General features: G+C 43.1%; 1 protein-coding gene across 1 annotated transcript in view; it reads left to right on the plus strand.

The window, feature by feature from the left end:
- Positions 1-3,427: 3,427 nt before the first annotated feature.
- LOC145980065 (glycine receptor subunit alpha-2-like) overlaps positions 3,428-16,508 on the plus strand; it is a 114,510-nt gene continuing 101,429 nt past the window's right edge. The window contains exon 1 of the mRNA XM_083113056.1: positions 3,428-3,555. Coding sequence (XP_082969182.1) covers positions 3,479-3,555 — 77 coding nt within the window. The 5' untranslated portion in view covers positions 3,428-3,478. The remainder of the gene's footprint in view (positions 3,556-16,508) is intronic.

Below are 16,508 nucleotides of genomic sequence, written 5' to 3' on the forward strand. Positions count from 1 at the left end.
TAAATTTAATTTTTATGGGGTCAATAATAATAGTAATAATAATAATAATAATAATTTGTATGGGAACCGGGGAAAGTTTGTATGAAAAAGGGAAATTTTGAACTTAGTAAAAGGAAATTGTGCTCACTGGTTGTGGCAGCACAGGGCAAATTTCGTATTTTCAAATAGTTGACTCACTATGAAATTAACATAAGAACAAACAAAATTGCACTTGTATCAAAATAGTTTTCAACAGCAGTAATTCAATAACATTCTCTTTTCAGCCTCTTTAGGCTAATAGTGACAATGAATAACGATGCGTACTTCATGAACAAGTTTGTATTGGAAAATCTCATGTTATTCTATTTCAAATGGGATATTATATTGTAACTGTGGGAATAAACTATCGATTAGGGATTGTTTGATCAATCTAGCGACTTGTCGATATCTCGGAGATTAATAAATGTGAAGGCCTAAAAAATTCTTCGATAAATCTCTTGCAAGTAGTATTCTAACGCGACATAATTTGCTATTGTCTCAGACATCTGTCTAGTAAAATAGGCAATCTTATAAAGTTCTTAACAACAAGAGTTTATTACAGAATTCAAGAATTTACTCTTGGTATTTCGCCATGTAGTTTCAAATACGCAAAGTAGCGCCATCTCTCGGCCAGTTTGGTGTACTTTGGTCTAAATGTCCCTTCTATTCTTCTTGGTCATATTGTAACACACTAAAGTTGATATGATTGATTCCATTACACAACAGCATCATCAATACGATATAGGAATTGTTTGCAAGTACACGAGTAGGCTTTTAACGGTTGGTGTGTTTCAGCGAAATGGATAAACCATTTCATAAGCTAACACTGGATCTACTATTAAGCCATAAAAGGGTTTCATGTAGAGATAATAAGCGTGAAAGGGGAAAAAATATATTACATGGAAAGTGGTAGTCAGTGTGCCATCTCTCATCCCTAATTTTCCTTAGGAAATTAATATTCACATTAGTTTTTCCTTATACGTTACTTTTCTGCTTCTCGTGACAACGAGGATGAATGATTATGTAGAATTGTGATGAAGTGGCACTCGCAGATACGATTGCAGAGATTCAAACACAAGACCTTCGGTGACTATACTGTTAGTCCACTATTCAACACGCCGTCCCTTCATTCTCCACGGGCAATTCCAAGCCCCATATTGTGTAAAGTCATAAATACAGTACATAGGTGCCCAACGTCGTAGTAGTGACCTGTGAACGGATCCGTTAAGTTCCCCTATCATAATCGACTCCTCGTTAATGGACACTTGACTATTGAATTTTTATTATTTTGCATAACTTTCTACGTATGTGTGTCAATTTTGGCAATTTACATTAATAATGAATTGATTGGTTGATTTGATTTATTTTACTTCGTTATTCTGCCACCTTTGGCTAATCGCGAAGGGTGAGAATGAGTGATGACATGATGAAATTGATGAATCGGCACTCGAGAACCCGGGACCCAAAGGCACCAACTTCAGATACATTTTTGGAGGGGCAACGTAAATTTCGGGGTAGCAAGATCGTCATAAACAATACTTTATATATGTAGATCAGTGGCGTATGCCGAGTCAAAGACCTGGACTAGCTCAGTATGACACCTGAGTGGGCCTAGGCTATGGAGGAGGGGGGGGGAAGACTAGGCTCGTTCTCGACGTCTTCAAGGAAGCCACGTTGCCATCCCAACGGTACGCAGGTTGCAAACTTATAAAAATTCAGGTTGCCAACTTATAAAAATTCAGGTTGCCAACTTATAAAACTTCAGGTTGCCAACTTATAAAGATTCAGGTTGCCAACCTATAAAAATTCAGGTTGCCAACTCCTAAGAATTCAGGTTGCCAACTTATAAAAATTCAGGTTGCCAACTCCTAAGAATTCAGGTTGCCAACTCCTAAGAATTCAGGTTGCCAACTCCTAAGAATTCAGGTTGCCAACTCCTAAGAATTCAGGTTGCCAACTCCTAAGAATTCAGGTTGCCAACTCCTAAGAATTCAGGTTGCCAACTTCAGAATCGCCATTATCTTCTTTTTGAAATCAGGTTAATTCACAGTTCCCAATCGATTTGTCTTCAGTACTTTACATTCTAGACTTCAGGCTTCGCAGAGAGCCTAGCTAGCGTGGAATATACGATCCTGATGTAAATGTACATAAAGTGTGTGCTTCTACGTAAATTGGGGGCGGGGGGGGGGGGCAGATAGTGCCTTACCCCTAAAGTCGGCGCCTATGCCGGAACCTCTGGCGTTGTAACGAGTTGAAATAACCTATTGTTTACCAGCTATCTATAAATAGATACCTCTAGGTATACCCCTTGTTTACCAGCTATCTATATATAGATACCTGGACAGGGTCGTAGTTTTTACGTCATAATGTCCCTAATTTTAGCTGGAATTTCGATTTTCTTCTTTTGTATTATTGTTAACACAAATACTGCACCGTAAAGACTCTTTCCCCAATAAAAAAGGGAGGATGCCGGGAAAATGGCTGCTTCCTTTGAAACTGAGTCAGTGGCGCATAGACATGTCTTTTGGGGGGTACAAGTGTTCTATTACTCGTATGATATTAATGCAATTATTTTCTTGTTCCAAATATGCCTGCGATCATTTCCATGTGTATTTTGACAATGTCCTGTACTTTGTTGTCCAGGGGCGGAGGGAGGAAGGGGAATTTTTCTTCAAAAATTTTGGAATTTTCGTTTCCTCCCTTCCCCCCGCATACATGTATACACTCAATGTGCATAAATTGTATGTAGTCCGAATGTATTATTCATTCCGCGTATAACGATATATCATTCGTCTGTCTAGGGCAATCAGCCTCCGATCTACAGTCATCTAAATGAAACTCTGCATTTTGCTTAAAATTGGCCCGGTAGCAAGGAGCTTACCTGGCAAAATGGGCTTGGTAAACAAAAGGGGTGAAAACCAACGCAGAGAGACAAGACATTCAATTCGAACCGTGGACAGCGAGCTTCGTAGAACGTTGCTAACCACTACATCACGAAAGTTGGCTAAACCAAAATTGATTGATTTGGTTTGTTTGGTGAAGGGACACTCACAAAGAACACCCATGCTCAGATCGAGATTCGAACCCGGGACCCCTGGCGTCGTAGCGAGTTGAGTTAACCACTCAGCAACGAAAGTCGGCTAACACACAACTGAATATCTCGGTCACTTTGCATCTTTGTAACACGTCGCAAACTCAGTCCTCCTATGTTCGACTACACTTTAAGACCATGGATGTATATTTGTGAATTCCTGCCTTCGCGATCAAGTTAAAAGCACGCCAAGTTAAGAAAGTAGAACAGAAACCAATCACCAATCTGGTGATTCTTTCTTGAGGATGGTAACGTTGTTTTTGAAGTCACGCAGCAAGTCGCTTACAATCAATTTCCAAAGAGCAAGCGGTAAATATCCTTCTGCATTGTTTGGCCATCGGTCGTTCGTTTCGCTACGCTGGTCTTGTTATGAAAGCATTATCAGCTGTCATATTAATCACTGTCCTTCCAAACACTGTATGTCCTGGTCCGTGTGATGGCCAAAGGTACGTAAAATATAATTATTTATTAATAATAAGAATATTATTTGGGGGGGTTGTGTGCATTATGAGCCCTCTAGCTTAATTAGCCTACCTTTCAATTTTTTTTTATTTTACCTAAAGTTTCAGATACAATACTGAATGACCATTTTACACTGAAACAGTAACAGCAGGAAAATAACAATAACAACAACAAAATAGAGTACAAGATGGCACTGAAAACAAATCAAAATTATACGTACATCGTTAACAATTGTCTAAAACTTTGTTCTGGCAAGAATATGTCCACATTAGAAGGCAGGTTATTATATGAGTGAAGAAGCCTGTAGAAAAGAGAACGCTGTAGAGGAGAGTCTTGTGGTTGGATTGTGAAAGTGTGATGCACTATGGGATTTGATACCATTGGAGAAAGTTTAATTGTTTCAATTACAGAATAATAAGAACATGTTAGGTTTCGTGTATATTATACCCTATCATGGTAATCCTTTCTCAGGCATCTTATTTATATGTTAATTATAGCAGTGGGCTAAACAAAATTGTTTATTATATTTTTTTTATTATGTTTAATAAGTAGAATCGATTTATTAAATAATATAAAATATTTCAATATTATCTTTAATCTTATTTAATTTTGGAAGTGTTTGTCTCCCACTTAAAGTAATTGCCTTACTTAGTATGGAATCTTAATACTTATTGAGTGCAGAGGAAAAAGAAGTGCATTTAGTGGGTGAAGTGAATTACTTGGTGGGCAAGGGATATATAAAGTTACAAGGAGTGGTTCTTTAAATATTCAATGGCCTCTCCGATGGCGCAGTGGTAGCGTCGTCACCTTGTAATCAAGGGGTCCCGGGTTCGATACCCTGTGGAGGCACATAGTGGTTCGGATCCCACTTTAAACTGTAGGTCCAGTCCCAATTAACCTTACTGTGCATAAAGTAGACTTGAAACACTAACTCAATCAATCTTTAAATATTCAATTAATTCATTCTAATTATTTTAACATTTACTTTATATTTTATTTTTTTAATAGTAATTGTATTAATAATTTATATAAATACATGTTTATGTAGTTTATATAAAAAGCATTACATCGAAGTTGTTAGGAAAAGTACCGTAGTTAAATGCTGAGTTATTTTAACTATTTTTTTTACCTTGAAAAGGTAACGTAACTTTATACAAAATAAATATTAATAAGGGTATTTTTGGAATTTCACCACTAAATGTAGAAGTTACCATCACAAATGAAAGTCACTGTTCAAGACAAACAGAAGATAGTCTTACAAACTCTCTGTGCAAGATATTAAAAAGAAAAAAATGTAACGGATGAACAAATTTGTCTTTGTATTACTGATTATCCCATTCGCTTTGTTGTCTCTCGCTATGTTCCTTGAAAGAATATTGTCGGTTGTTCATATCATAATAACCCTTAGAGTCCGAGTGCATTCGGAACATCTCCAGCTGACTGCGCGAGTCTAGCCAGCGAGCCTACGAACAGTGTACTGCTTGAGCAATAGAGTTGGCTATAGGCGCAGAGTAGAGATGACGTCAGAGGCTCACTTCTTGATTGGAAGCGTCGGGAGTTATGACTCGCTCCCAAGGTGCAAGCGCAGAACGGGCAGAGCTGTTACAGAAATAATCTCACTCTAGCAAAAGTAAACCCGCTACAGTTGATCATTTTCAAATGTAACTCACAGTTACTTTTAAAAGTAATCTAAATAAGTTATAAGTCTTAAAGCATGTTTAATTAATCAATTGCAGATGATTGCCATATAAAATTAATACCAATTTTCATTAAATTATAACAAACAATTATGAAGTGAAAAATGCCAAAGTAAACACTTGATCTTGAAAAAAATTACGTCACTGCCAAAATTTTCTCCCATAGTAAAGCTGGGACAGGGGGCAAACTATTGTTGTAGACGAACATAAGAAAAGCATATCGCAAAGACAGGATGTTCTCGTCGGTTTGGAATGCAGACCTTACGAACTCCATTACTTGCCTAACCCGTTGGAAAGCCTGACAGCCAGATCTAAATTGACATGTACTGGAGTTTATACCGGGTGTCCCAGAAGTCTTTCCCTGATTACAAACTTTATTCATATCCACTATATGCAAGGTAGAGATGTGAAAGTGGTGCCAAAATGTTGGAAAACTAACCAAGTTTATTCGTTGCAGGCTTGAGTAATGGCTGTAGTGTAGCAGTGTCAGTTCCCAGAAAACCGGAAATGTTCACAAATCAGGAAAAAGCTCAGCATGTCCTCTGGTATCACGAGACTCGGTCACCAATAACAGTGCAGAGGAACTTTCAAATGTACAGAATTATTTCGTCTAGAATATCTGCCATCAATAAGTTGGTATTTAAAAAATGGAATTTATCTTCATTCCCAAATCCTGTCAAGTCCAAGAAACATTGTATGGAAAGATGCCACCCGATGTCAAGAGCATTAATTCCGGATTCCTTGGCACTGACACTTCTACACTACAGGCACTTTACTGAATCCTGTAACGAATAAACTTGGTTAGTTCCCCAACATTTTGGAACCACTTTCACATCCCTACCTTGCATATAGCAGATATGAATAAAGTTTGTAATCAGGGAAAGACTTCTGGGACACCCGGTATATCCAAGTAGCCGAGCCGACCTGAGAAGATTGGAATGGAAATCAAGGATCAGTTATTTTGAAATCTGTTGAACACATGCGGACAAAAGAGAACAGGTATGCACCTGAATGACAGAGATATCTCTCAGTATGTCATGTCTGAGCCGATTATGTATACCCTCTCGCTACCCCTTTTATTATGCTTCTTAAACACATCACAGGCGTATATTCGGGGCTATCTAGGCTATCTGCGAAGCCCAGACTCAGGGAATAAAATACAGAAAAAGAATATCTATCAGAAAATGTGCATAAAATTGTTCATTTCAATAAGAAGATGAACCTGATTTCTTAGAAGTTGGAAACATTGCCCGCTTTCTTTGAATTCGCGAGACGCTTGGCCCAGCTGGCGGGCAACTCCATGGGGGTGACGAGTAAGCTTGACAGGGCTCCGATCAATGTTGCAAACCAATTTTTCCCACCATGTAATTTTCCCAGGAATGGGAAAATATAATTTCCAAAAATATAATATAATTTTGAAGCCAAATTATCGCGGGCAAGGGAAAAGTGTCATGTGGCAGGGACAAGCATCATTGAACGCTTGCAGAGGAGTTGAAAAAAAGGTCGTTGACCTTCAAACAACTAGAGATACAGTGGGGAGTAGAAAATTGTTGGCTGAACGGGAATGGTTTACCGAAATGACAAGGACCAGTTCTAGTCTAGATCGCGTCGAGTGGTCTTGGTGCGTGGAATTTATTTAGAGGCAGGGAGTGAATACAGTAGTGAGTGGATTGTTCTTTTTGTGAATGATATGTGCTGTGTGTTGTGTAGTGAACTGAAATGAGGGACATAATTAATAAGCTATCTTTTCGGCTTACGAATGACGATAAGCTTCAAATCGTTGAGGATTTTTCTTGTATGTCCACTTTATGGACAGATAAGCTAATGGGGATCGGACCTACAGTTAAAGTGGTATCTAAACCACCATTCATCGAACCCGGGACCCCTTAGTCTCAAGGCAACGACGCCAACAAGGAGTATCCGAACTTCAAATCGTGAAAATAGGTAGGTTGAAATTTTATTTTTCTTCTCGTATATAGGCCTACATAATATTTCACAATATAGGCCTCTAATTTATGCAAATAAGAATGAAATTCTTGAAATCCTTTCTTTACTGACAGTGTATATTTCCGTGTTTTATTTATGAGGTATATATTTTTAATCACAGAGTCACATCACTTCAACCCACCACCCCCAAATGAGTTAAAAAAAACAGCGCCACCAGCAAATTTTTGTCCATTTGAACACTATGATATGGTGCGATAGCCCAGGCTCTTAAACCAGTATACGCTACTGAAACACATAGATCCCGATAAATAACTTTACTTTTAAGGGAAGAAGGAAACATGGTTGGAGGCACCGGTCCTTGGTTGTAGCTTAGAGTTCCTCGCAGGAAATGTGACTTCTATGAAGCGAGTTTGGGAATCGTAAGCAGTAATGATATATCCCGAGCGGAGCGTAATTCTACTGGACGAAATTTAACTGTAAATTCGCGTGGATAGCTTCTTGTGAGTCTAATGTTCTATAATGCCAACAATGCCGTGGTTACAGCGCCTTGAATAACGTAGTGTGGAAAACGACTCAAGAAACTGGTTCTCCGAGACGATGACAAGTAGATGGCAGTGCGATCGACCCAGGTGCTAATTTTGTTATGAAAGTAATGCGGCTTAGTTAGTTTTTGGAATATATTGTGTAGATTTGTTTCTCTAGAAAGGCGGTAAGTGAATTGATGGAAACAGTTATATTTGTGGAGTAATTTGCAGTCACGAAATGGCATTAATTTGGAAAGAAAAGTAAAATAAAATTAATAAATAAATAGCATGCGTAACACAAGAAGAAACATCGCAATGTGATTCCGGACGTCAGGTCTTGGACTGTGTATTAGAGTTTATTTTTCTATGTTATTAGAATACAAATAGTATCCTGAGAGATATTTCATACCGAGGCGACAAACCACAAATGTCGCTTGAAAGCGAGCAGTCGGAAATCAATGCAGCCTTTCGAACCGTAGGGACACAAGCTCTGACTGCACCGTTTCCTCAAGGAGATTTTAGACCAAAGCGACACGCGACAAACGATACGAGGATTTCACACCAAAGCGACACGGGTCATTCGGTCCAAGGCAACTTTCATACCGAAGCGACACATGTTGCTTGGAAAGGAGCCAATCAAGAGCAACATTTCACATCGTAGCGGCATGACGGGAAGCACAGGCCAGCGCTCGGTTGGGGAAATCCTCAAGCGATAAGTGGCGCGTGCCGCTTGTCGCTTTGGTGCGCAATCTCAAGTAGTATAAAAATAGCGGAGCTGACTCATCCGGAAGATTCGTAGCCTTTTACGCTGTATATTTTAAGGTACCTTCACGGGAAATCACCTATAGGGTAGTACCTTCACGGTTAACCCCCGAAAACACCTATAGGGTAGTACCTTCACGGTTAACCCAGTACCTTCACGGGAAAACACCTATAGAGCACTACCTTCACGGTAATTTTGGGCGAATCGTAGCCTTTTACGCTGTATATTTTAAGGTACCTTCACGGGAAAGCACCTATAGAGCAGTACCTTCACGGTTAACCAAGTATCTTCACGGGAAAGCACCTATATGGCAGTACCTTCACGGTTAACCCAGTACCTTCACGGGAAAGCACCTATAGGGCAGTACCTTCACGGTTAACCCAGTACCTTCACGGGAAATCACCTATAGGGTAGTAGTGAACCGTAGCCTTTTACGCTGTATATTTTAACCTTCACGGGAAAGCACCTATAGAGCAGTACCTTCACGGTTAACACAGTACCTTCACGGCAAAGCGCCTATACAGCAGTACCTTCACGGTTAACACAGTACCTTCACGGGAAAGCATCTATAGGGTAGTAGCGAACCGTAGCCTTTTACGCTGTATATTTTAAGCTTCACGGGAAAGCACCTATAGGGTAGTAGCGAATCGTAGCCTTTTACGCTGTATATTTTAAAGTACCTTCACGGCAAAGCACCTATAGAGCAGTACCTTCACGGTTAACACAGTACCTTCACGGGAAAGCGCCCATAGAGCAGTACCTTCACGGTTAACCCAGTACCTTCACGGGAAAGCATCTATAGGGTAGTAACGAACCGTAGCCTTTTACGCTGTATATTTTATGCTTCACGGGAAAGCACCTATAGGGTAGTAGCGAATCGTAGCCTTTTACGCTGTATATTTTAAAGTACCTTCACGGCAAAGCACCTATAGAGCAGTACCTTCACGGTTAACACAGTACCTTCACGGGAAAGCGCCTATAGAGCAGTACCTTCACGGCAAAGCGCCTATAGAGCTGTACCTTCACGGCAAAGCACCTATAGAGCAGTACCTTCACGGTTAACCCAGTACCTTCACGGGAAAGCACCTATAGAGCAGTACCTTCACGGTTATTTTTCGAACAGCTCAAAATAATAACCCCCTTTCACGTTTTTTTTCAAACCTAACGCAGGTAACTGTCAGCGTTGCCAACTCTGCCATAAATATTTCACTACAATATTTTACGAGTTAAACTAACCTAGTGAGTTGTCAACATTTATTCTATCATGCACGAACTAGCCTAACCTCTTCCAATGGTGAATGGCTCTGATTGGTCAGACAGCCCCTCCCGAACATTTCATGGCCGATCAATTTTGTGCGCGTGAGCCTCGAAGTCTTTTGTGCATTTCATATTTTTATGCTGTACAACACAAAAGTGAAAATAAAATTTCAATATTTGTTTCTAGCGATGATAAGTGGCACTTTTGGCTCTTTAACCGAGGAAAAAAACAAACGCTTTCTTGCTTGGTGTTACTGTTGTTTGAGCCGCAAGCTAAATTTAACTAACAAATCAAGACGAGCGCTCTTCAGGGGATGAAGTATGCTTTCGAAAACAAAGAAACAATACAAATTCTAGCATTTCCTCTACCGATGAGCATCTTTTCTGTTCTTGGTTAATTACTCAAGGGAAAAAAGGGCGTTGGCTTCGAAAGAAAATCTTTACCAGTAAAAATATCTGCGAGAACTTTTTCTCGAAGCAAGAAGAGGAAAAATTAATAAAATAGTCTGAGCAGTGGGAAAGAAAGAAATGTGCTATAACATGCCAACCAACGTGTTCGGCTACAACAGGAGGAAACCTGGCGCCACGCTTCCCAAGTACGTCAAGATATCCAGCGAAGAGGTCGTCAAAGCTCGAGACATGCTTGACGATGCCTTGCTTGCTTTCCGAACCGACCTGTTGGCAGCTACAATCGTCCAGTTGAACGGTATTGTGAAGCAGTTCGAAGAGAACACTGGCAAGATCTTCTTCATCTTCAACAACAATAGCATCTTCTACGAACTCTCGCTAGGTGGCGGAAGTCTCCGGATTGTGAACTTGCATCCCCCGAGCGGTGTCGCGATAAGTCTACATCACGGGGAGAGTTTGTTCAGGATCAAGCACGACAACATGAAAGTCGGAGTCTCGTACGACAACGTTTCCGTTGGAGATCGTCTGTTCGCTGAATCTATCGAGACGAATATGGAGCATCCGATACCGCTTTTTTTGGAGTTGGTGCTCTCCTATCCCGTCGCCAGTGTCAGTCGTCTATCGTAAGGAAGCAAGTAAGCAAAGAAGATAATAGATCCATATTTTTGCATCGGAGCCTTTGTTGTCTATAAGCCTCATGAGAGCAGCTATCGTGAACGAACTGCACAAACCTACCCGCAGGAATTATCCTCGACTGTCCGTGGTCACCAAAGGGATAGACGACCTCTGGCAGGCCGATCTCGTTGAGATGAGCACGGGGAATCTCAAGGGACTTCACAAGATCAACAAGGGATTCAGATACCTCCTCACCGTGATCGACACTTTCAGCAAGTACGCTTGGGCGATACCCGTTAAAAACAATACAAGGGTTGAGGTCAGCAAAGCTTTCGCTTCTGTTCTCAAACAGAGATCCCCTTGTTTCCTGCAGACCGATCGAGGCAGGGAATTCTACAACTCTGCCTTCGGGAGGATGCTCAAGAAGAACGGTATTCTTCACTATTCAACCTACAGCGAGCTGAAAGCAAGCATCGTGGAGCGATTCAACAGGACCCTCAAGGGACTCATGTGGAAACGGTGCACCCTCCGCGGGAACTACAAGTGGGTGGATCTGGTGCCCGAACTGGTGGAGGAATACAACAACCGAATTCACAGGACGATCGGGATGAAACCCTTGGAAGTGTCCAAGCGAAACGAAAGGTGGCTGCTCTCCGAAGTGTACTGCAAACGAAACACTGGCGAAAAAATTAAGAAACCAAAGTATAAAATAGGAGACAAGGTGAGAGTGAGCAAGTTCAAACGCCCCGGAGTGTTCGACAAAGGTTTCACTCGAAACTGGTCTACATAAATTTTCACTGTGACCGATGTTCTCCTGCCTTCATCACCTCCCTACATCCCCACCTACAAGCTGAAGAGCACCGCGGACGGTGAGGACATCGAGGGTCGATTCTACGAGCAGGAACTGTCCGCCACTAGGTTCCCGGACACTTACCTTGTGGAGAAAGTGCTCCGACGCAGCAAGGGCAAACTTTACGTCAAGTGGCTCGGCCTTCCCTCTTCGCAGAATTCTTGGGTTGATGCTGTCCATATCATATGAGCTGGGAGGTGACCAAGAGGCTCCCGGACGTTGGCGAAGGTAAAGGAAGAAAGAAAAATGGCGAATTGCTCCCCGAAAGTATCAGATGCCTCATCGTGGGGCCCTCGGGTTGTGGCAAAACCACATTGATGGTAGACAATTTCATCCTGGCTCCCCACTGGCTCGATTGGGAGAACAGACACCTGTACGTCTTTTCCAAGAGTCTCGAGCAATCGAAATACCGACAGCTGATTGCAATCTACGATGATCTTGAAATAGCCACCTTTGCCTCGCAGATGGTACCTTTGGACGAGAGTCGTGAGAATTCGGTGGTTGTCTTCTACGACGTCATCCTCGAGAATCAGGAAGAGGTTCGCAACTACTTCACTCGAGGTCGCCACAAGGGCATGGACTGCTTTTACTTGGCTCAGACCTTCTCGAAGATCCCCAAGCAACTGATCAGGGACAACGCAAACTTCATTTGCTTATTTCGGCAGGATGCCACCAACCTCAAGCACGTGTACGACGAGTTCGTCGGAGGGGATATGACGTACGAGTCGTTTCGCAACCTCTGCACGCATTGCTGGAATGCTGACGACTACGGCTTCGCCACGATAGACATGACTCGCAAACCGAACCAGGGGAAGTATCGTAACAAGATCAACGAGTTTATCGTGATGGAAAATGTAATATAATAGTACGATGCGAACAAAAAGAAAAAATGAATACATCACGATCTGCTAACCTTCCTGTGGAGCTGCTCCATCAGATATTCAAGATTGTGTCGGGTAAAGAAGAAGATAACATCCACAGAATAATTGATATCGCCGATAGTTCGCCGTGTCAGATGATCATGAAGGACTACATATTTAAAATCACGGGGAAAAAGATCATGAATACCGAAGATCTTCACGCAATAACAGACGAAATGGAAGACATGCTTGATGGATATCATAAGCAGAGTGTTAGAAAATTTTCAGATGAATGGTACGAGACGAACAACAAAAAAGATAAGATTATCAACAATATCATTTCATTGACAGCTCTGTCTTGTTTCTTCCGTCGAAATAAAATAACAAAATTGTAAGAAAACAGATAGGTCCAAAACTTCATTTTGCAATGTCCAAAAGGAAAGCCGAAGAAAACATCAAGTTGAACGAGTACCTTGCTAAACGATTCAAAGGGTTGAAGGAAGAGAATCGTGGATATTATGAGCAGAAGAAGCGACAGGAGCAACAGCTCATCGATGCAATCGGTGACTTGGGCAAAGAAATCAAAGATGTTGTCGAACATAACAAGGATTTGATCACAGAGTTGGTGCCGGTGGCAGTTCGCAACATTACGGACTATCCTCCCACTCCTCCTTCACCCACCACAACTCTCCAACACTTCCAACTGCCATCGCTTCCAACTAGGTTTCCGTCGCCCAGCAGCAGCAGCAGTTCGTCTTCCGTCGAGGGAATACGATTAGGACCGACCGCAGCCAAATATCTGAGCACCAAAGGCGATGACAGAGACGAAGTTTTCGGTTTGTATCCATCACCCGACCCTTCCGGGAGGGTCGTGTGGAAGATAGGCAGTTGGCACGTCACGTTCGACAAGGACGATATCATCATCTACAACGAGAGCCGAGCGGGACGCAGAAGTTTCTTCAAGAAGTATGCAGGCACGCCGGGGCTATGGGAACTGATCACTAGAAAGCGCCCCGACGCCAACGTGTATTCCGAAGAGGATTACGACAATTACAAGGAAATTCTCAAGATGACCGATGCTTTGTATCAGAACAACGACCCATCTCAGAACAGGGTCAAGTCGAGTAGCAGCAAGAAGTACAGGAACATCATCAAACCGTTTTGGAACGAAATCAAGCAGCAACCTGGCACCACTCGCCTGCCTACCGGCAGCGGTATCAAGCGCTACTCCAATTTGCCCGTGGAATTCGTGTGGCTGGGCGACGTTCGTAAACTCGTGGACCGGCTGCTGGTCATCGCCGGAGAAGAAAGGGCCGGAAACCGAAACTTTCACAACGAAAAGGTTGGCATCGTGGACATGATCGTTTCCAAACTAAGGCGCTTCATCGTTAACGAACCGAAAGGCATCAGGTATCTGATCAACATCATCAACATCTTGCCCCCGCGATTCTGGAAGCTGGCGGAAGGGAAGGGACTCATCAACGACATCATCAACAAATTGCCTTTCGAGATGCATATTCCCGGCTACCAATACTGCGGTCCCGGCACCAAATTGGACGCGCGACTGGATCGCGGTGGATCCCTTGGATGCTGCCTGCAAAGACCATGATATTGTGTATCGGGACAACAGGGATCTCGCAGCAAGGCACGATGCCGACATGCAGTTGGAACACCGGGCTTTCCGGAGGGTGGTCAGCAGAGACGCCGGCATGGGTGAAAGACTGGCCGCTCTGGGAACGACAATGGCAATGCACACGAAAAGAAAACTCGGTTGGGGTTTGTAACAAATTTGTATTTAATTCATTTCAATAAAAAATATCAAAACTGTTCAATGATTCTCTCGTTCTTTACATCGTAAACAAACTTTTTCCCTGCAATCAGGACCACGCTGCATACTGTATTGTCTGGGATCGCCTCTTGGAAATCCACGACAACCTTGATGCTCGTGCGGTCGCTGATCACCACCTGCTTGCGTTTCGATGTGTTGATCACGTACAACGGACGTTTCTGGATAAACTCCGCTGGCGTGTAGTACATGTCGGTAGATCCTTCCATGGTGACCCTCTTGTACGCTGTGTAAGCTTCGTACAGCTTCAGGTAATCATCTTCCGCGAGGTTGTAGTTCTCTCTGGGGAAAATCTCGTTACGCCCGTTCTTAAGATAAATTTTTCTAACTTTGCAGTCGTCGAACATACTCGAATCCGCATTCTGACTGCCGTCGCGACCGGTTTGAAACACGACCACCATGAAGTCGGGCATGTCGTACTGGATGCTGTTGAACTGTGTCGTCACGTCGAACTCGAAGTATCGCCCGGACACTGTCCTCTGCAAGAATTGGTACATCTGAAACTCGAGCGGGATGTTCGGGTTCTTCATGATTTCTGCTTTGATCTTCGTGGCGTGGTTAGCTTCGTATTCGATGATCGGCATGCGAAGTTCCATGGATTTTATCACGCACTTACCCTCGGACGGGAGGCTCGCATCGTCCACGGTGCCCCCAGCCGTCGCGGATTTCCATCGCAGAAACAAGTTGTTGTCGTTGGACGCTCTCTTGAAAGTGACCCTCAGACCGCCCTTCCACATGATTTCCTTGTAGTCGGAGAAGAATCCATAGAGGAGTCGCAGAGGGAATAGCACTGTGCTGAGTTTCCCGGGTAATTTGTTGTCGGTTTCGAAACCCGCTGCTTTGTAGTACGAACTCTCTGGCTTTGAGAGCGTCATGGTCGCCACGATGGTCGAAGTTAGTCCGGGGTTATCCATCCTGTCGATGACTGTGCCATGCTTTCTCACTTCCACCTGAGAGAAGAGGTGAGGGACGAAATTGTCTATCAGCCTGATGTTGGCTCCTGCGGGGTAAGCTACATTTTCGTCCCTGGTGACAATTTCGAGTCTGATGTAGAGGTCAGCGCGATGAGGATGCACAAACCCGTCACCAACATCCACATCAAATTCGATGTCCTTGTTCGGTTCGTTGAGGTTGCCAAACGTCCTTCTATTGGGAGGGAAGGACTGCAGTTCGTAACTTTCTACGTGATCCATCGTGTGCTTTCGATTAACCGTCTATTTTATTACAAGATAGCCAGTACGGCCGTGCTCGTGGCTCCGGCAAAATCCACCAATTCGCCTTTCTCGTTCGTTATAGTCTCTTCTACTTCACTGAACTTGTCGTGCTGAATGGGAAAAAAGATCGGTTTGACTGGTTCGTAAAGAATCGGCTCCAGGAATTCTGAATTGGGCTTGAACGTCGCAATTATACCTGTTTCCTTGTGTGTTTGGTCCCGATTTGCGTCCGTCGATACAACCATGCCCTGAGCCAGGTTGCAATGTACGTTCAAAGTTTCTATGGACAGGAATTTGGGAATAGAGGACCCGACGTGCTTGATCCCCGGCGCCAACCTGCTGTCGTTAGGGAAACCCAAGAGCTCTCCGATGGATCCGAGGTTTATTTCTTCTGTGGCGGACGTAATCTCCACGCGATGAGTGACCGAACTCTCGGACAGGATGACGTTCGAAGGCAATTGGGCTTGCAGCGTAGTCAGGTTATATTGTCCAGGCGAAACGGTGATCTTCTTGCTTCCCACGTGGAGGGTGTTGTTGTATTCGGTGACGTTGCGAATCAAGTACATGCTGTAGAAAGCCACGAGCCCCAACGACTCTTGTTGCAGAGTGCTCCTGATTACATCGTAATGCAGTTTCAGTTTGAGGATTGAAGTCTCGCTGGACAAATGCAGGACTAGCATTTTTCTTTTATCGCTATTGTTTTATCAAATCCGTTGCTCTCTGAAACATTTCCAACGATGTCGAGTCGCCGCTGCCGGTTAGTTGCGAAAGAATGACCAGCATTACGACGCAGAGATGACCGCAGACCACTTCGTCGAAGCCCTGCATACTTTCGTCGTTGTAAAATATTTCGGACGTCGATTTCAGGTAGTTCGCAAGCGCGAGTAGCGGAACGCCACCGAAAGAATCAAAAACGAAAGCGCTTCCGTCCTAGGCAATCCAATAACATACCCAGT

The sequence above is a fragment of the Lepisma saccharinum genome, chromosome 27, assembly GCF_977018435.1.
Source record: "Lepisma saccharinum chromosome 27, izLepSacc3.1, whole genome shotgun sequence".
NCBI classification, from domain to species: Eukaryota; Metazoa; Arthropoda; class Insecta; order Zygentoma; family Lepismatidae; genus Lepisma; species Lepisma saccharinum.